This window comes from Mandrillus leucophaeus, unplaced genomic scaffold (genome assembly GCF_000951045.1).
Source record: "Mandrillus leucophaeus isolate KB7577 unplaced genomic scaffold, Mleu.le_1.0 Scaffold1126, whole genome shotgun sequence".
NCBI classification, from domain to species: Eukaryota; Metazoa; Chordata; class Mammalia; order Primates; family Cercopithecidae; genus Mandrillus; species Mandrillus leucophaeus.
Window position 1 is genome coordinate 698,494 of NW_012099499.1, and position 22,799 is coordinate 721,292.

The window sequence follows — 22,799 nt, forward strand, 5'->3', positions numbered from 1 at the left end:
TTTTTGCCAAACTTTTCGGCAACTGTTTGAACAATTTATACTCCAAACTTTTCCCCAACTGTGAACAATTTATATTCCAAACTTTTCTCCAACTGTTTGAACAATTTATACTCCTACATAGCAGGTATAAATGTTCTTGCTGATTCACATCTTCACTGTCACTTGCTCTAACATTTTGTATATAAATTATTATAAACTATAGATAGCATTTTATTTCTATTTATTCCAACAACTTTACTTTGTAAATGGCAAGTTTAGTTCAATTATATTCATTGTGGTTACTGGTATGTTTGAAATTTTAAAATTATCATATTATCATCTGATCACTTTATTTGCTTTTTTATGCTATAATTTTTATTTGCTTGTTTTCTAAAAACTATAGTTTTTTCTGTTGCAATTTTACATTTATTTTGGTTTTCTTCTATTGTTACCTCTTCTACTATTGGTTATCCGTGAAGATTTACTATGCCCACTTAATACAGTAAAAAATTAATTCCTTAATGCTAAGACAATATAAGGATCTGAGAACATTTTAATTCTCATGTCTTATGGTTTACATGCTGTTATTATGCAATCAACTTTTATTTCTTTTTAGTTATACAGATTACACATTTTTATTAATGTGTGCATGCAATGTTTATTACTTTCTTTCATCAAAATTATTTCATCTAAGTTTTTTTCTAGGAATATTTTCTTTCTTCCTGTACTTCATGTCTCAGAAAGTTTTGAAGAACTGTTAAGTGAATGGTCAACTGCCTCACCTTTTATACATTTTTTTTTTTTTTTCCATCCTAACCTTTGAAAGAGTTTTGCTGGGCAATTCTAGGTTGAGTTATTTTCTTTTGGTATTTGAATGTATTCCACTGTCTTCTTGACTTTCCAGTGACTATGAGAGTTTCCTGTGAAATTGCACATAATGAGTCTTTTCTATCTGTTGGTTTGGAAAAAATTCTCTCTTTGGTATACAGCAGTTACTATAAAACAAGTGTCTGTGTGTATGTGTGCGTGTGTGCGCATGCATGCCTTTAGTTTATGCTGCTTTGAATATATTGAGCTTCCTCTATCTGTGGATTCATATTTATACTTCCAGATAATTATCAACAAGTATACTTTGCATGTTGCATATCTTTCCATCATTTTCTCAGTTTTCTCCTTCTGGGACTCCAATTGTATTATATTACATCATTTTGTCCTATTTCCCATATATCTTACCTTTTAATACTTCCTATCTTTTTTACTCTCCATACTGCAATTTACAGATTTACTATCTGCAAATCTATCTTTTTGTTCACAAAATATTTCTTCAACCAATACTAGCCTGCTATTCAATCTAATTTTTATGACTACATTTTATTCTTACTATTACATTTCTAAAGTTCTATTCCTCAGCTCTTCTTGGTTCCTTTTCATAGTCACTTGATGTCTGCTCAGTTCTGTGATTCCATTTTTTCCTTTTTAAAGATATCCTGAAGTTTTAAAAGATATCCTATTTTAAGATTATGCAACTTAATTTCATAGTCTCAGTATCTGAAATCCTGAAGATTAATCTATTGTTTAGAGCTGATTCTCATTCATGATAATCTGTTTCCTTCTGTATTAGTGATCTTTGCTCCTAAACCTCTATTTGCATGAGAGCCACCTGTGAAAATAGTTGGGTGCCTAAACCCAGTATGTTTCCTCTAGAGGATATATATTTGCTTATGCAGGGAGCTGTGTATGTATGTGTATCATTTTGTCCATATCCAAGTGCAGTATTTTAATGTGGGAGCTTCAGATTCAATTTGCTCACCTTGCCCTTGAACTAAGGTTTGGTCTCTGCTTTTCACACATACTCACCACTCAAAACTCTTAGTTTGAGCTCACTGTTTTACTGATCATTTGGAGATATCCTTCCTGAATGTGATGTCAAAACATTCAATACAAATTGTACCTTATTGCTTATCTACTTCTCTAGTAGTAAGAAAAATCTCTGGAATATTTTGTCTTCCAGAAGCAACCATTCCAAGAGTTTTCTTTTAAAATATCTACATGTTACTTGTTAAAATTAGTGTATTATATATCCATTGTAGGTTGTAAAATTCTGCTTCTCTTATGGCAGTATAGATCATTAATATTTTCATTTAAATTTTACATAATGCTAAGTCTTTCCCTAGGTTTCTACCAAATATTTCATAATAGCATGATCAAAAAAATGTTTGTTGAAGGATTAATATGTGAAAATACATTATCAGACTTCTATGTTAACATCACATTTTATATAAATACTGAATGTTCGGTCCAAATATTGTTTATATCTTTATATTATGTTACTACTAAATCACAGGAAGTGTAATTCAGGACACATGATTTCTAAAACAAATATTTATAAGGGAATACTTTAAAACTACAGATATAATTTAATAATGAAAATAATATGCATGTAATTAGAATATATAAAAAATATTATGTCTTCTATTTTCTTCTATTGTCTTTTAGAAATTTGCATAGCAGGAGTAAAAACAATGGTTAGTTTTACTTTTTAGTCCTTTGGGAATAATTTTTTTTTTCCTGCATAGTGACTGAAAGAATCTTTTACTTACAGGATATATGTATTTATGGATCTGATTTTATCAATTTTGCAGTGAATAAAATGACTTCTGAATTGCACACTACTGTCTCATTTTAGAATTGAACATTTTTGCTATTATCTGTTTGCTTATTTATTTTGCTTTAATTTTCCTACTCTTCCTCCATCCTGAGAGAATCTTGCACTCTTAAGCTGAATTTATTTACCAGATCTTCAATATCTATACTTTATCTTTGGCTTTCACATCATTTTATCTATTCATACTTTCCTAGAAATGGCTTACCAAGATTTTCTTCCACATGACAGAGTCAGTTTTTACAGTAATAACAGGTTTTCTTTTCCTGATCCATAGCAAGCACAGCAATGGATGTTCTGAGTTGTTTCTAATATTGTTTTTCTGGTTTTCTTGATAAAATACTTTCAGTGACAGCCTTTTTTTCCTGAGTCTTCAAGTAGATATTCCTTTTTCCTGGATTCTTCAGTATCCTTTTAATGGTATCGTTCTGTTATGACGACTACCTAACCTTAGGCAAGTTAATAAATTTTCTGCCTCAGTTCCCTTGCAAAATGGAAGTAATTACACTATATATTTTACAAATTTGTTCTGAGGAATAAATGAGTTAAATACACAAAACTAATTTAGAATTGTGTTTGGAATGTATTAAATGTGCACTTAAATTAGCACTTTATTTTTTTTAATTGTTTTCTTCTTTATGCATCTTTGATTAAGGTTGATGATAACCCATAGAGAGGCTTTTTATAATATCTCCTACTTTCACTACTTTTTTTTTACATGCTGGTCAAACAATCTTTTCAATTAAAACCTGGAAAGCAGGCTGATATTCCATGGTCTTAGGTCAATTCCCATTGCTCAGGACATATGCATCCGGTACATACAGTTTTACTGAACAGAGGTGGAATCTTTCTTATGCCCACATTCTTCTTTTTCTGATGCATGAAATCAATGGCAAAGCTACAATCTCCACTGTGGATTATAACAAGGTCTATTTCTGCTGGTTTCATGATATATAGTCAATAGATTTAGGGAAGAGGGTGGGGGTTCTGGCAACTCTTGATTTCAACTAAAGAAGAGAGTTATAAATTAAATGTTGTTGTTAGTAGCTAGTGTTGCTTTGTTTACATTGTAGGAAATTTACTAAAATTGTAGCATATTAGGTTTTAAAGTGGTATGGCTGTAATTCTGCAAAAAAGGTACAAAACTAAAGTAGAAATCTGTTACTAGTCTTAGATAATTTAAGCAATAATGCCATTAAATCATTAATTCAGACCAACTGGATTTTTTTTCAGAAACTTAAAGATATTGTCTATATTGAAAAAAGGGGATGAAAATTGAAACTTCGAATTCATTTTGTCTTGTTGTCTAGAATAAAGGACAAAAAAAACCTTAAAGATGAATTAGAAGGAACATTTCTACACAAACTATGTAAGAGAAGAGAAATAACAATAGCTAAATAATGGATAATAGGGCAAAATATGTATGAATTATGATTAAACAACTTACCAAGAGATTCAAAGTATATATAAAATCCAAGTAGTATTGATTTACTTCTCAACATATTGTTGTGGCAGACATGGACTAGCTGTTCATTAAACCTGTCACCTTTCTCCTGCCTTCCTTGTGATTAGGTGTGGCCATAGTATTGCACTTTAGTGCAACCAGGGGGGAAATGAAACAGTTTAGTAGAATAGTTGGCCCTCCACATCCATGGCTTTTGCATCTATGAAGTCAATAAACCATGGATTGAAATATTTGAACAAAAAAAATACACGATTGCATCTGTACCAAATATGTACAGACTCTTTAACTCTTGTCCTTATTCTCTAAAAATTACAGTATAACCACTATTTACATAGCATTTACCTTGTTTTAGGTAGTATAAGTAGGCTAAAGATGACTTAAAATATACAGGAGATTGTGCACAGGTTATATGCAAATACTAAACCATCTTATATAAGGCACTTGAGCATCTGTGCATCTCGGTGTCTGCAGGGAGTCCTCCAATGCCCCACAGATACCAGGGGATGGCATATAAATCCCTCACATGAGCAGATTTATCAACCGCTGCCTAGCCGCTGACACCTGAGGCAACTTCCAAAGTCATGTGTTGATGCTAAGCCTTCGTTATTCTTGGTGTCTCTGATAGAGTGTTTGGACAGAGCTCCTCTATCCCACCACAAGGGCAAGAAATAAAATCAGTTGTGTTAAGTCATAGGAATTTCTGGTTTAATCTGCTTCCCTTTATTTAGAACTCTATATTATATGCATTTTAATGTTCGTGATCCTTTTATACATTTGTGTAATACTAACAAGTGACATATTTTTGTGAATGTGACTATATCAAATTTTCTGCTATTTTCCAACTGCACACAAGGATCTAAAACTAAATAACCAAGTAGAGACTGCATAGTAATCATGTAAGGCTATGCAATTGAAAGGTTTTTAAAAAGTCAGTACTATGAAACTTTTGGTTACCAGTCTTGTAAAATGAAACAGATTCAGTAAAATGAAGCTCATTCCAGTAAAAAAGGAAAGAAGTCATGTTTTTAAAAGCAAACATACATAATCCTCCATAATAGTTGTGAAAGCCGAATTATTGAGAGAGTTCATTGTCCAGTTTTAAAACATGATTAGAAAAATGTGGTAGAGTTAATATTTTTAGAATTTAAAATCTTAATAAGTTAACTTATTTTAAGGATGAGTTAAGGTCCTTGACTGTCCATATCAAGTCCTTTCCTTTTCAAAAACTCCAGGACAGATGAATTTAGACAGCATTCCCACAGTTGGTTGTACTGACTGATAGGCATCTTCATAAATATCCAGCTGGTATCCGATCTTCAGTACTGGAGAAGGGGCCTGGTGGAAGGTGACTGGATCATGGGGCAGATTTGCACCTTGCTGTTCTTGTGATACTGAGTGAGTTCTAAGGAGATCTGGTTGTTGAAAAGTGTGTAGCACTTTCCCTTCACTCTCTCTCTCTCTGTCCTCCCACCATGTGTAGATATGCTTGCTTTCCCTTAGCACTTCTACCATGATTTTAAGTTCACTTGAGGTCTCCCCAGCCAAGTCTCCCATACAGCATGTAGAACTGCGAGTCAATTAAACCTCTTTTCTTTATACATTCCCCTGTCTCAGGTAGTTCTTCATAGCAGTCTGAGAATGGACTAATGCAGTATTAACTCTTTCTTTCCTCAAATATCAAAGTTCAAATTTTGTAGGCCTCTGAGAAACATTATATAGCAGTGCAGTTGCAAAATGAGCAGGAAAGGTTGGGAAGGCAAACCTGAGGTAAACCTGTGCAGAAGTAAACCTGCAGAAGGCTTAGGTTTACTTCTACACAGGTGTTTTCTGTAGTATGGCACCAAATGGACATCTCAGTCACAGAAAGCTAACTCTCCAAGGTCAGCCTAAGTCCTGTCCATTGACTCAAGTATCACACCATGAACATATTTAACTTAAACTAGGTGTACTCAGGAATGAGTGAGTTTGGATGTAGATGTCAATCACTTCATAGTGAATGATGAATTGAATTTAATGGTTTTGATGTCTCAGATGACATTTTTATCATAATTTTTCTCTTTTTGTTTTTTTTTGACAGCCTGCTACAACAGCGTTGATAACCTTCCTGGTTATCTCCTCATGTTAGGCAGTGAACTTCCTGACAGCAAGCAGAGTCACTGCAATGTATTGTTTTTAACAAAATTGCAACTATGTGTTAAAATAGAATATGCCTCTAGATATTTTTTCTGTCATAAGTTTTACATATTATTTTAATAGATAACCTGCTTTGCTTGGAGAGTATCCATTTAAAATTATATTACTGCTGTAGATGCTTGTCTAATTACGAAGAATCCTTGTGATACGTTTGTTTTACATTGATAGCACCATTTTAACTTTAACCATAGACAAAGAAACAATGTCCTATTGTTGCTCAAAATGAATCTTAACATTTTGCTGGAGTTAAATTTTCCAACTCACATTCAGGCAATGTATATTTTTTAAAACTACTATCATGATAAATATTTTCTATTTTGAATTAATTTGCATGTTTTAAAATAGTTAATGCCGTTAACTGTGTTGCTGATTCATTCCACGAAAATAAAAAATCTTAAAAAAGGCATTATTTGTATTAGGGTTGTGTATATAAGTGAGTGTGAATGTGTTTATTTTAATAAAACTATTTTGTAATTCACTTAATGGTCTTTAGCTTGAATTTTCAAAAGGTATGACTATTAGCAAATTGATAGGAAAGTAGACAACAATGAATTAAGGGTTACTGGCAGCCTAAGACACTGTTTATCTCTTTTAAGGTAGACAGAATTCAAATTGCCTTCATTAGCTGAGCAATATGCTCTGGAAAATGTGCTGGGTACTTATCAAGAGGCTCTTTCATTTGCATTTTTGCTAAATAAACAAGCTGCTTTGTTTCCTAGCTGCTCAAGAGCTGTGAATAGAAGAGAAAGAAAATAATCCAGGTAAGTAAGCCAGGGGGCATTCCAGGACTAGAATAAAGAAAAGAAAAAGTTTATCAATGAAGATGTCAGAATTGTGCCTTGCATATTTGTGATATAAAAAGATAGTCTCACACATAGTTAGAATCGCGAATGTAAAAATGAATTAATTCTCCCCACAGCCACCAGTACCACAAGCAAAGACAGAGGCTGTTCTTTTGATAAATGATCAATACTTCAGCCCGACACTACTCTAGCTGCTCTGCTGTTGCTGGTTAAAAGTTTGAATTTCAATTAAGCAGTAAATCTTTATGGTATCACATCTCCAACAGTCAATTAATGTCTCCCTAATCTCTTGAAATTCTGAAACACTATTATTTTGCAGAGTCCTTTCCTTCAGGCTCATTCACCAGCACAGTGTTCTTGTTAGACAGGTAAACACAAAGTTTTCTCCAAATAAAAACTCAAATATTAAACAATTGTTTTGTTCACATTTTTTGGTCATTTGTCTATGCGTAAAGAATGTTATACTTTCAGAGTTGTTAAGAAACGTATTTAACATACTCCGGAAGTTGACTGGTGAATACTGTCAGCCAAAAGTGCATTGACTTGATTGTTTCCCTTAGGCCACGTTATATTTCAGAATTTTTTCCCACATATACATTCCTTGGAAAAATTCTTAAATCATACAAAACTATTAAGCATTCTAAGCACTGACCACACTCAAATCCGTGTAAACATTATTATTTCTTCTCATAAAATCTCCCTGTAGATTTTTTCCCAAAAGATTTTCTTTATTTTCAGAGTGTTGGTTGATGCCTAAAAACCAGATAATACCGTAATTCCAGCTACTCAGGAAGCTAAGGCAGGAAGATTGCTTCAGCCCAAGAGTTCAAGTCCAGCCTGGGCAAAATAGCGAGAACCTGTCTCTGGAAAAAAAAAAAAAAAAAAAAAGAAAAGAAAAGAAAAAAACCCAGCTAATAAAGCTTATAGCTAAAGAATTCATGCAACCTTCCTCATGGAGGACTTCAATATTTTAAGACAAAATATAGGGAACTTGATAGACATTTCTTTCATATAGGATTTTAATAATTTTAAATTTAAGAGGTCACAAAGTCAAACTGACACATCTTCAAAACTATAGATTTACAATTGTTTTAATGATTAGATCCATTATTGCAATAAAATACAATTTTATCTTTTCAGAATATCAAAAGAAAATCTTTCCCCTGGAAGTAAATGCAGCCTGTGTCAGTAAAATTCTACCATTATAAGTGCTATTCTTGTCAATCATTTAGAATGCAAGCATTTCTTATATTATTAAAAATTTTTTTTAATTGACTTCAAGAAGTCTGAATTATTTCACTAGAATCCCTGTGTAATTTTGGAAAAAAACAAAACAAAACAAACATGCTTTATTTTAAATGATTTATGTGTCAAACTGGTATGCCCCAACTACCATGTTCCAGATATTTTATTATTAGATGCTCAGGTATACAGTAGGTTAAACATGACTGCATAAAAAGCACTTCTACTTATAATGCTTACAGGCCTGCAATATAAACTGCATGGTAAAAACAAGTCTACACATTTTTGAATAATTAGCCAGCATGTAAACATAAGTCTGTTGGCCTCCAAAGTTTTTGGCTTTTCATTCTATTATACTAAAATCTCCACTAGTCTTCAAACCTGTTCTTAAAAATGTAATAATAATTTAATATTACAGCACATACAACTATTAATAACCATTTGAAAAAAATCATCTTACTACTATATACTTTATTTTGGAAAACATCAACAGTTATTTATTATATTTTTTCTTTGAAATTGATGTTATTTGAAATTTAACTCAACCTAATTTTTCCTATCCAAAACATGACAGAACCCTGGGTATCCTAAAACTGCAAGGCTATTAATTACACTAATCCAGGTAACTGAACCCTCTTATGAACAAACAAAGCTTAATGTCATGACTAGGGTTAACTCATCAAGGTGAAATTAAGAGTTTTATTATGTGATTAGTTGTCATTAAATAAATGTACACTTATAGTTGAATAACATTCTACAATCAGAAGAAAAATAAGTCTTCACAATAAAAACTGGTGATATGGCTATATAGAAATCTTATTCTATGATCCTATAACTGCAAATTTTTTAAAACACAGAATTGAAATATGCATTGTTGACTAGGAAGAAACACATGCCTTTTATATTAAGTAACTACTCTCATATTAAGTAGCTAAAAGTTATTGAGGTTTCTGAGTTTTACATTATTTTTGCGTATCAGAATAATTGTAAGCTTAGAAAACTCATAGATATGTTGGCATACAGTTGCAAAAAATGATCTTTGGTAAAAATTAAGATGTAATGAAAATATAATAAATTATATAGTCCCATCAGATTGGGAGACCAATGAAATGGATGATAGACAAAAGAGAAGGAGCAAAAAATTACGTGTGTGTGTGTGTGTGTGTGTGTGTGTGTGTGTGTGTATATTTTTTTTTTCTTAATGTTAATTTTTTTAAAAAAACAGAAGGAGTTTGTTTAAAAAGCAGACCCAGGCTGATATCAAACTCCTGGGCTCAAGGGATCCTCCCATCTTGGCCTCTCAAAGTGTTGGGATTACAGGTGTGAGCCACTGCGCCTGGCCTGCAAAAATTATAGACTAGAAAGGTAATAATAGAATAGAAACTAGGCTGGGTGTGGTGGCTCATGTCTGTAATCCCAGCACCTTGGGAGGTGGAGGTGGGTGGATCACCTGAGGTCAGGAGTTCGAGACCAGCCTGACATGGTGGTCTCTACATGGTGAAGCCCCGCCTCTACTAAAAATACAAAAATTAGCTGAGTGTGGTGCCAGGCAACTATAATCCCAGCTACTCGGGAGGCTGAGGCAGGAGAATCACTTGAACCCAGGAGATGTAGGTTGCAGTGAGCTGAGATTGCACCACTGCACTCCAGCCTGGGTGACAACAGCAAAACTTCACCTCAAAAAAAAAAAGAAAATGGAAGAGAAAATAATGTAGAAAAGATATAGTAGAAGCCAGACTACAGATGCTAATCAGGATTAAATTACAAGTAGAAACACTGGGATAAGGTGTAAAAAACAGCAGAATTTTCTTAATATGTATTTCATGACTTAAATACCGACTATAAAATCTTTTAAGGAATCACATTGTGAAGAAGATAAAACTTACTTTAGAGTATTTATAGATACAGTGTAAGGTTCTAATCTTTAATCAAAAGAACACATATATAACTATATTATCTAATGACCCACACAAATTCTTATCCTAATATGCCATAAAAGTATGCTTACATATTGCTTTGTAATTTTAAAAGTAAATTTAGGATCTATACCTTAAGTTTGTAAATTGTTAAATCTCTTGAGTATTCTGAAATAATAATAGAAGTATTTGCACTGCAAAACAAACATGTACTCACCATCATGATTAGGATTTCCTAGTGTCCATGGCTCATCTGAGTCAAAATGAGTATCTCCTCCAATTCCTGGTCCAGGGAAGTAGGCATGTGCTAAAAATCCTCCCTCTCCATCAAAGGGAGAACTGTCCCCATGGAAACCAGATGCAAAAATAATGGTTATATCCACATCACGTTTGCCATTTTCTAATTCACTGTAGGGAACTTCTTCAAATGTCAGAGGAGTTACATTCTGCCACACATCAAAGGCACGGCGAATAGCTTTACGAGTCTCAGGGTCTCCTACTTTTGGAGTTACGTTCTTTATACTGAAAGTTAGAAAATATAATAATCAGTATTGTTATGTGTAAGTTAATTTATTACAAGTTTTGATCGATTCAGTTAAGTAAAATATTAGAGAAAATAGTCATATTAAATAGAAATAACACATACTCATTCCTCTTGTCTCTATTGTTAGATTTCACTACTTTGCAATCATTTAATTTTCTTCAGGATAGTATTCATGTATCAAAGTTTTAAATGAGAAGATCTCTGTAGAATGGTTAACAGTAGGGTAACTGGATCAATCAGTTACTTTACCTTCTGGATAAGAAAGAGAAAGGCAGATTTGCCAAATGATCAAAGAGGCACAACAGTTTTCAGATGAAATAAAAATTTCATTTTTTTCTAATTTTTAGAGGCACACCATTGTATTTACACACATCAATTTCAAACAATGTCTTTATGCTCTTCTTGATCTGTAAATAGTAATTGAGCAGATACATGATTATTTCTTAATTTTTAAAGAAATGATCAAATAACTACAATTTCTGATGTTCTATTGTTTCTTATTAATTTGTTCTAGTTAAAAATGTATTGTGAATAAACAGCTACTTAATACAAAGGTTAAACAATTACATGAATTTAAAGAAGTAACTTGGACATCATGTACTTTAGTTTGTCCTAATGCTAATAACAAATGGATTAAATCACTGATAAATATTGTCCTTGATTCATTCAGCACTAAATCAGATGTTTATTTTTTCTCAGTTTTTTTCTAAACAACAAAAATGGAACTAGTATGTGTATTTTTTATATTATAGCACTATAAATTCAAACCATGCATGTGAAAAAAATGGGTAAATTTCAGAGGAGTCATAAATAAGTTTCAGATCACTTCAACCAATAATGTTACATCTATGAACTTACACTAATGAAATTTTTCTGACTCTTTTTTCTTTTTTAGAGATGGGTCTGATTGTGTTGCCCTGGCTGGCCTTGAACTCTTTCACTCAAGCAATCCTCCCACCTTAGCCTTTCAAGCAGCTGGGATATAGGAAGTAATCACCATGCCCAACTGATAATTAAACTATTTTATTACAAAAAAGGGGATACCATATCCAGGTGAACATATATTGAAATGCAATCATAAAAGAGAACCGAAAGTGAAACAATTTAAAATGATGAAGTATGGCTAAATCATGGCATCGGTAACGCATGCCATTATATAAATAGGATTCAAAATTATTTTCCCGTTTTAAGACTTTTTAATCAGCATGGAAAAACTTGTAGGATTAACTTTCCAGTGGAAAAAATAATATGCATATTATATTTTTAACCTGATTCTATGTCAATACAATTATAAATATTGGGCAGGAATTATGTAAACTAAAAATAGTATTAATGAAGCATTTACTATGAGCTAGAAAAGCACTTCGCATTATCTAATTTAATCTCCTGAGTAACTCAATGAGATGGGTATTTATACCTATTTTACCAAAAGCACAGTGGGGATTTATAAGAATTTAGAGAAAAATCTCTAAGTGGCAGAGCTAGGTTTCAATCCAAACATTTGGGTAAAAATCTATTGCCTTAAATTCTATGTTGGACCACACATTTAAGATACATTTATCACTATTTTCTAACAAATACCCAGATTATATTTACATTGATTATTTGGTGGTAAATATTATTCATTACATAGAGGAAATAAGATAGCAAACCAAGTGGAAACAGTGCAGGCAAGGAAGAAGAAATGGCAAGTGAAAGGCGTTGAAGTGAAGATATTCTTGGCAGGTTCAAAGAACAGCAAGGCAGCTGGTATAGTTTGGTCACAGAGAGAGAGCAAGTGTCAGGATATGAGGTCAGTAAGTTAGAAGGAGACCAAATAAGGTAGGTCCCCGTAGGCCACTCTAAAGAGTTTGGCTTTTGCTCTGAGAAGGGAAAAACTGGAGCATCATGAACAGACATGACATTTGACTTACGATTTAATAAATGACTTGAGCTATTATGTTGAAAATATAGTGATATGGTGCAAGAGTTGAGGCAGGGAGACACATCAGGAACTATTGCAAAAATCCAGGTGAGAGATGATGGTGCTTTGGACCAGGTTGGTACCAGCAGAGATTTTGAGAAGTGGTTGTATTTTGGATATATTTTGAGAATATGTCTCCCAAGATATACTGATGGATTAGACATAGGCTATGAAGAAAAAAAGAAGAGCTGAGGAAGACAGCATTTTCTTTTTTTGACCTGAGCCAAAGGATGGACAGAGCAAAAGAATTCATGCCTACTCAGGGAGAAGGCTGTGCAATATTTTGTTGCTATTGTTTTGTTAGTTTGTTTTAACTCTACGGTATATTCAACATGGTGCTAAAAACTATATTTTGAGGAAGAATAAACATCTGCACTGAGATAGCACAGACATTTGTCTACCTTGCTAGTCTCTAAATTTCCTGTCTAATGGCTAAAGAAACATGCAAGGTAATGTAACACTGAATTTTGTCTAAATTAATTTTCCTAGTAGTCTTGCATTTTCTATGCACCCTATGGGATTTCAGAAGTCCCTCATTAGTGGGCTGATATTCCTATGACACATTATTGAAAGAACTTACTACATAATTGGCACTGTTCCAGGTGCCAGAGATACAGCTGTGGGCAAGACTCTGCTCCCACAGTGCTTATATATTCTAGTTATAAGAGATAAATAATAAACAGAACAAAAAGATAATTTCATATGGTGAGGGGGTGGGGAAATGACAAACAGGATTTCAATGGCAGAAGGAGCTAAAGATGCCTAGCACTGAGTTTCCAGCCGGGGGAATGGTGAGAAGGCCAAACAAAGATGGCCAGTTCAAAGAACTGGACTGCTCAGTGAGTTGGAGCAATGACGATCACTGTGTCTGATGGAAAAATGGATGAGGGGACAAAAATGGGAGTAATAAAACATTTCAGAAGTTCACATAAGAGAAGAGAGAAAAACCAGGACTTGTGTGATAGCCATGGAGATATGAAGAATTAGTTTCAGTATGTATTCTGAGAGAATTGTTCACGGGGATTGGTGACGGATTTGATATGTAATGGAGAAATTGATTTTGATTTCAAATAAAGAATAATCTTATAATAGAGAAATAAATCATGTTAGTATTATTTGCTTGTAAGTACATAATAGTTTTGAGAAAAATGAAGCAAAATATATAATAAAAATAATAAATGTGGAGTACTATTTGGATTTGAGAACACATCACTGTGTTTTTCAAAGCCATGTACTGATTAACTTCCAGATATGCTTAACTACATTATATATGATTGTCATTAATAAATACAAGGTATCTGTACACCAAATCCTCATGACATGAGTTTACCTCCATAACAAATCTGCACATGTACCCCTGAACATAAATTAAAAGATTACAAAAAAGAGATAAAAATGTTATAGATGCTGATGACACTGAGCCCAGGTTGAATCCGGGAAGTCAGTGCCCAGTTTCACACATGAAGGGTGGAGATAAAAAGGATCCTTACAGTTGAAAAACGTGAGCTGAAAGGAAGGTGTATTTTCAATAATAAATCAGAATAAATAGTTAGAAACTGACACTGCTTTATTTATCTTCTGGAGGCCCACTTAATTGTGGATTTTGGATAGTATGGAAGAAAAAAGATAGCTGGTTAAAATAAATTTAAAATTCTAAATTAAAAAATAGGAATAAACATAATTATAGATATTATTTCATTTTAATAGGCTTTGATATGTGAAGTTAAAATGACTGTTCAAAATGGAAATGAGTACTCAGTGGTCTTACTTGAATTAAACAAAGATGGAAAATTCAACATTACTTTAGGAAGAAAAATACTTATTGCTCTTATTTAAATATATATGATGAATTTCAATGGTATGTGCATTTTTTTTTTTTTTTTTTGAGATGGAGTCTCATTCTGTCACCCAGGCTGGAATACTGTGGCACTATCTCGTCTCACTGCAACCTCCACCTTCTGGGTTCAAACAATTCTCCTGCCTCAGCCTCCCGAGTAGCTGAGATTACAGGTGCCCACCATTACAGGCAGTGAATTTTTGTATTTTTTGTAGAGATGAGGTTTCACTACTTTGGCCAGGCTGGTCTCGAACTCCCGACCTCAGGTCGCCTTGGCCTCTAAAGTGCTGGGATTACAGGTGTGTGCCACCGTGCCCGGCCATATGATGCATTTTTAATTGTGTTCTTAATGATTTGGTTATGCTGAATTAGCAGTATAAATAATGTAAAAATAGCAACACCTAATTTTTTTTATGAAAGTTCAGAAAAAATTATAGTTAAAATTTCCAATTTAGATGATTAAAATTACTAACTTTTTATAACACATACAATGTAGTGGTAATTTAATGACCTCTGACAACACATTTTATGCAGTAAAAACATAAATAAATACAAGATATACAAGTATGCTTCAAAGTGAGAGCGAGAGTTCTGAACTAGGTGCAAACAAAAACAAGAGTTTAGAAACTTTTATGCCATTGAGAGATGTATTTTGTATGTATTCATAAATGAACTCACAAAGGTCACAGAGTGATCATGAGGTAACAAGATTGCTACTAACAATTCTAATAAAAATGCAGAAATGATTAAATATATTTGCAGAATAAAAGACATTGACTTAAAATGAGTAAAAGTCTGAAAAACTTAATAAAGCTAATTTAATTTTAAAATATTTTTACTGGCCCTTTCTTTTTGTGAAAACAGTAAAGTGAGTATACTTCTTATTTAACAGATGATAGATTTCATTTTTTGAAGTATATGTGGCATTTTATTATACTATTTCACTGATTGTTTCAAACTTCCAATTTGGTAAATTTTGGAATTTTAATCTAAAAATTGTTAAATTTTATCTTTAATGCCCATGTCTTACACAGTCTTACATAACAAAACAAGTGTCTTTATTTATAAGTACAAAAGAGTTGAGAAAAATGAAGTAAAATAATATAATAAAAATAAAAAATGTGAAACAGTATTTAGATTTGGAAATAAAACTGATGTCTTATCATTAGATCAAAACAATTTCATTTCATAACAATTCTACATATTAAGAATGGTTACAACTCTTTAAAGGTTTTTTTTGCTGTTGTTGTGGATAAGACATGGTCTCACTCTATCACCCAGGCTGGAGTGCAGTGGCACGATCATAGCTCACTACATCCCCTATCTCCCTGGGCTTAGATAATCTTCCTGCCTCCGCCTCCCAAGTAGCTGGGACTACAGTTGTGCACCACCACGCCTGGCTAATTTTTATACTTTTTGTAAAGACAGGGTTTTGCCATGTTGCCCAGGATGGTTTTTGAATTCCTAGGCTCAAGTGATTCACTCACCTCGGCCTCCCAAAGTGCTGAGATTATAGTTGTCAGCACCAGTGCCGACCCTCTTTAAAGTTTTTGATACAGTAATAAATCTTTTTAAAGTATTGTTTGATCCCTAATATTAGAAAAAAAAAATCCTAAAAACTGTGGCATCTAGTTGGGTTACAAATATCTCATAATATAATGTCAAAATATTTTTATATAAACAGGGCTAAATCCCCTTTACCCAATTAAATAGACAAAAATTAGTTATTTGGAAAGGCATACTAATATTTTATGTAAGTGATTATCAGTTAAATAGAATTTACTATACCAAGGAATGCAGACAATTGCTAAGAATAAAAGAGAATAAACATAATAGAGTATAGTTAAATTACTAACATATCCTGAATGTGCTGTAATATTCTATCCAGAGAAAATAAAATAGACCAATTTACTTTTATTCATATTATGTTTGTATAATTAATGGAGTTTCACAACTTTTTTCTTAAGTATGAGAAATGGTCACAAAATAGAAAGTGAATATGGAGTCCCTCCAGGAAACCTTGCCTTACATTAAATATTTGGCTATTTCCCTAGATGCTGGCTTTCTATGCAGGGCAGAGTTAATTAAGTACACATTACATTGGGTGTTGTTTAAGTGGGTTCTGCTTTTTCAGTCTGTTATGTATTCTCTGGATACACAAGTTGAGTTCTCTTTGAACTCAACAGGATCATCAAGTTCAGTGAACTCTGTGGGTTTAGAGAGAATAATGAAAAATGTTTCTGGGGAGGCATTTAAAAAAAAATTCCTTAGCAACCTCTTTGCTCTGCATATTAAAGTAAAATAACTTCCAGTGTGTGTCCTCAGTTGTAACGGAGCCATTCACTTAAAAACAAGAGGAGCTAAAGGATTAATATACTGGAAAAATAAAAACTAATCAATATAGCACTATTATATTAATTAATATATTATAAATACTCATATTCATCTCACAATTTAGGTACCTGTCCCATTGGCCGTTGTCACACAAAATAACATTTTGTAATTTAGATTTCTAAGAGAAAAAGAACTTATTCTAAGTCCATTTTATTAATATTCAACAATTGGGTAATACAGATCTATTTGATAAAAGTTATGTTACTCAGAAGCTTCTATCATTGTCATGAAAAAAAGTTTAACCAAAGCCTGTTTGGAATTAACGAATTTATTCAACAACCAACTTTCCAACCATTACATAAACGCATACATAGTCTCTAATTTAACCTAAGTGAATAAATTTTTGGTTAAAATACTTCCAAAAATGAAGATAACTCATATGATGTATGATTTAATTTTCCAATTATTTAAAATACTAGGTTTTTCTGAAAGTCTTTAACAATTTGAGAATAACTAGAAATTTCCCCCTTAAATACACTCGCCACGATGCTGAGAACGCTTAGCTTTATTCCACATGCAGACTGATTTACAGTTCCCTTAAATTTTGATCACTGTTTTTTGTTTTTTGAGATGGAGTCTCGCTCTGTTGCCCAGGCTGGAGTGCAGTGGCATGACCTCCGCTCACTGCAACCTCTGCCTTCCGGGGTCAAGCAACTCTCCTGCCTCAGCCTCCTGAGCAGCAGGGATTACACACATGCGCCACCATGCCTAGTTAATTTTTTATTTTTAGTAGAGAAGGGGTTTCACCATGTTGGTCAGGCTGGTCTCGAACTCCTGACATCAGGTGATATGCCCGCCTCAGCCTCTCAAAGTTCTGGGATTACAGGCATGAGCCACCATGCCCGGCTTTGACTGCTTTCTGAGAGGAGTACATTAATTTTCCAGGAAGCAGCCAAACGTGTGGTAGCCAGAAGAGAAAACTGTATATTGGGTAAAGCTTGGCCAAAAAACCCAAAGAGAAAAATTAGTATCACCACTGCTTTGTATATCAAAGTAATCCGGTCATTTTAACTTTTTCTGGATCACATTATACTGTTGGTTTATAATGAGTTTGCTATCAAATAAAACTTAGATTCCACCACTCTCACACCAACTCCTGTCTGCATATTATCAGGGTACAGTTCAGCTACCCTTTCCATGAACAATTAATTTTTGAGCTTAAATGTCAGATTTTACTTATTAATTTATTTTTTCTAAATACTGTTTGAAAAAAAGAATAGCAAATGATTGCATAATGCTTTCTATACACTAGACAATTTCTTAACACCTTATATACATTAACTTTAAAGTGCAATATACTTAGCTCTCATTTCTAACTCTCCATAGTCTTGTCAGAGCACTCTCAACCAATTTCTGCAATTTGTCTGGTAAATTAAAAGAAGTAAAGATAATAATTGGTGTATATTAAACACTACACTTCAAGCATTATGCTACTTTTATTATTTTTCTCATTATCTTACTTAATTTTCCCTAAACTTGGTGAGGTAGTGATATGGTTTGGCTGTGTCCCTACCCAAATCTCATCTTGAATTGCAGTTCCCATAATCCCTATGTGTCCTGGGAGGGACTCGGTGGGAGGTAATTCAATCATGGGGGCAGGTTTTCCTGTGATGTTCTTGTGATAGTGAATATGTCTCACGAGATCAGATGGTTTTATAAAGGATCATTATTTTATAAACAGGACAAGCTCTCTTGTCTGCTGCCATGTAAGTTGTACCTTTGTTCCTCCTTGGCCTTCTGCCATGATTGTGAGGCCTCCCCAGCCATGTGGAACTGTGAGTCCATTAAACCGTTTTTTCTTTATAAATTACCCATCTTGGGTATTTCTTCATAGCAGTATGAAAATGGACGAATAGAGGTAGTATTGTTACAATATTCACTTTGCACGCTGGGACACTAAGATTTAGTGGATCTAAGTAACTTGCAGGTTTTACAGGTTATAAGTGACACAGAGAGCGTTCAAACCCAGTTTTTTCCTGCTATAAAACAGACTCTTAACCGATGCTGTGTTTATCAATGACCTGAAAGTTTATACACACAAACACCTAATTACTTGTATGCTTAAAACCAGCTGAGGCCATTGTCAGGACAGGAACACGGCATGAGTGAAATTATAACCAGTTCTGAATATAATAGTTCTTAATCCTCCCTTCCTTCCTTCCTTCCTTTCTTTCATTTAAAGAAAAAGTGTAGTGAGTATAAGAATTCACAGATACTAAATAGGGTGCACTGCCAACAGTTTGGAAATCAGGTCAAAAGAGGACACTATCTGAAATGAAGATAGTGTATCAATATATGGAGCTGTCTAAGGTGTACAGTTCTAGAGTTGATTATACATTTTAGTTCCATTACTACTTATTGATTGTTTTTGTATGGTATGGGGTAGGTATGAACTCACTTTCATTGTTTCTCATATACATAATCAATTATCACAGAAAAATTTTATAGATGAAATAGTGAATCCTTTTCCAATTGATCTATAAAGCCTACTTTGGCATAAATCAATTTTTTTTATATATACAAGGATCTGTTTCCTTGATCTATCATCTGTACTACTGGCCTATTAATCTATCTTTGTGCTAATACCCAAAACTGCCTTAATTAGTATTGTTTTAAAGTAAGTCTTCATATCCAGTGGGTGGGAACATTTTGATGTCCTCCTTGGCCTTCACTGTTCCTCAGAGATGTTTGATTCAGTGTGTTAAATTATACAAAAAATAGCTTACTGGGATTTTTGTTGGAATTCCATTGAATTTGTGGAAAAGTCAAATTTTCATTATATTAAGTCTTTCTACTGAGAGCAAAATATATCTTTTCATTTATTGTTCGTCTTCTGTTATGTCCTTCAATAAAAATTCATAATTTTCTCCATAAAAGGTTTATACATCTTTTTATAGATTTATTCTTTGCTCTTATATTTTTGTGTCTATTTTAAATGGTGCCTTTGTAAAGGTTATACACTTGAACTGCTTTTTAATGTGGGCACATGTGTGTATATATTTCATATGTTGGTTTTTATTAAAAAGACCGTTACAGTCTTGCAGTCTCTGTTTCGATATATAAAATGTTTGGAAGTTATCACTTCAAACCTCACAAGAAATAAAACCGAATAAATTGAAATAACTCTTCTTCATTCCATCAAAAAAATAAGGTCATAGGGCAAAATTCTGCCCCAAAAGTGGAGAGAGGAGCAAATACAGAGACTCATGGTTTATCAAGAGGAAAAGCTCTGAAGCCAAGAGAAGGAAAAACCCTCAACGTCTCAGCCTTAGGGGTGGAGGGCGGGGAGAGAGCTCTACACTTTACGTGTTTGACCCCCAGGACCCTCATCAAGTTCTTACAGTGAAGATCTGAGAAAGATCCTCTCCTTCTTCCAGCATGGGGAGGAAAAAAGCAACACTTTTGAAATATGCCAAGAGTATTCTATTCTCCATAATAAAGGCCAGTGTTAAAAGAAAACTATTTTATCAAAGCATTGTCTGATCTAGGTTAAAGATAATTAGACAGCTCAACCTCCTTTTGCCTTCATATACTACATAAACGAAGAAAAAAAGCCTAATAGACTTGTCAGAAGGTCACAGCTCAGATACTCAGACTCACTAAAAAGGACTTAATCACAGGATTACAGATGCTTCCTCTGTACAATATCTTATACCAAACCAACAGGGCTCCACTATATTAACAGTGGATTACAAATGAGGTAGTTTAAAGACTCTATTTAAGGAGGAATTTCTAGAGATATTTAAAGACAGGAGGAGACAAAGTAAAAAGAATGCTAGAAGAAATTCAGCTACAGCCAAGGTTAAATACAACCTAACCCCTAACTAGATAAACATAAAAGCTCACATCAAAGGATTATTACCTCATTTCCTATTACCCAATACCTTCCCACTTACAACAGAAAATTACAAGCAATTCTGTTGCCTGCTTTGCAAAAGGGAAGAGAAAACAGGCTGAAGAGATAAAGCAAGCAACAGAACCAGACTCAGATATGGCCAACATTTTGGAAGTTTCAGAATGAGAATTCATAATAACTGATCAATAGGCTAAGGGTTCTAATGAAAAATGTAGACAACATAAAGAAAACACATGGATAATATAACCAGAAAGATGGGAGCTCTAGAGAAGAATCCAAACAGAAATTAAGAATGCCTTTAATAAGCTGATATTAGATTAAACATGGCAAAGGAAATAATCAGTGCGCTGTAAGATATGTCAAAAGAAACATCCCAAATTGAAAAATGAACTGAAATGAATGTCTAATAGATATATTTAATTTTTATATAGTTGTTTAATTCTTACGTGATTAATAGATCATTGAAAATTGAGTCTGTTTATTGTTAAAATTTTTCTTACTCACCGTATGTGGCAAGTCCTGCATATCCTCACCTATTTCATATATTCCAACTTTTATTCTTGTGGGAAAAATTTCTCTTTTTTTAATGTAAGAAGTTTATTTTCTATTCTTACCTAATGAAGACTTTGTGTCAATTTGTAAGCATGTAAAGTTTATTGTGGAGTATAACCTCATGTATATTATTATTTTTATATGTTGCCCTTTCCTTTTTTCAATATTTCTGGGTGTTACTGGATATTTCACTTTGAATTAAAGAGAGAGCGGAGATAGGACAATATATTGTATCTAATCTCTATCTCAGAGTATAATATTAGCTGTAGGTTTTTAGCAAATGCATTGAAGCAGCAAAAAAAGAGAATATCTAAGAACTGGAGAGAAAATACACACAATGAAAATACTAGGAGAAGAGAGAAAGAAATTTAAGTAATAATGGTTGAGGATATACCAAAATTAATGGCAGAAACCAAATCATAGATCTGGGAAACTCTGAGAACATGAAACAGAATAAATATAAAAAAACTATACCTAAGCATATCATATTCAAAGTAGAAAACAAAAGACAAAAAGAAAACTGTAGAAAAAGTCAGACGGGGGTAAAATACCTTATCTGTAGAGGAACAAAGATACCAATTCTATTAAACCCCTCTTCAAGAGCCATGCAAGCAAAAAGAAAGGGGCTTGAAATATTCAGTGTTTAAATAATAAAATCACCAACCTAGAACTCTGTACTCAGTGAAACTATCATTTAAAAGTGAAGTGGAAAAATGACTTTCTCAGACAAATAAAAATTAAAAACACTTGTTGTCCACAGAATTGTCTTACAAAAAAAAGAAAAAGGTAAGAGAAGTTCTTCAGAAAGAAGAAAAATGATGTTCATCAGAAATGCGTATCTCTTTAAAAAAGAAAGATCATTAGAGAAGGAATAAATGAAAGTAAAATAAAGTATTTTATTATTCTTAGTTTTAATTGATCTAACAATAACTCTTCAAAATAATAATAGAAATAATGTATTGGGTTATCATAGCACATGGATAAATAAAATGAATAATGAGAATGTTCTAAGGGACAGAAGAATTAAATTAGAAACTCTGTTATGAGATACCTGTAATACCTGTGAAGTAGTATAATGTTATGTAAAAGTAGACTTTGATTACTTGCACATATATATTGCAAGCCCCAAGGCCACTACTTAAAAATAACTGTAAAAAGGAGCACAATTGACAGGCTAAGAGAAAATGAAAACATGTAAGATGGTCAATTAAAACCAGAGAAGGCACTGAAAGAGGGGAAGACAAAAACAAATATAAAAAACCAATAACAACAGCAAATAGTTACAAACGTTGTAGGTATTAATCCAACTGCATCAATAGTCACTTTATTTTTTTATTTATTTATTTTTTATTTTTTTGAGGCGGAGTCTCGCTCTGTCGCCCAGGCTGGAGTG

At 33.1% G+C, this 22,799-nt stretch overlaps 1 protein-coding gene across 1 annotated transcript in view; it reads right to left on the reverse strand.

Annotated features, from left to right (window-relative positions):
• Positions 1-22,799, reverse strand: part of MMP16 (matrix metallopeptidase 16 (membrane-inserted)) — a gene marked incomplete at its 5' end in the record, with an annotated part of 186,056 nt that overhangs the window by 131,177 nt on the left and 32,080 nt on the right. The window contains one exon of the mRNA XM_011995225.1: positions 10,478-10,782. Within this exon, the coding sequence (XP_011850615.1) occupies positions 10,478-10,782 (305 nt within the window). The remainder of the gene's footprint in view (positions 1-10,477; positions 10,783-22,799) is intronic.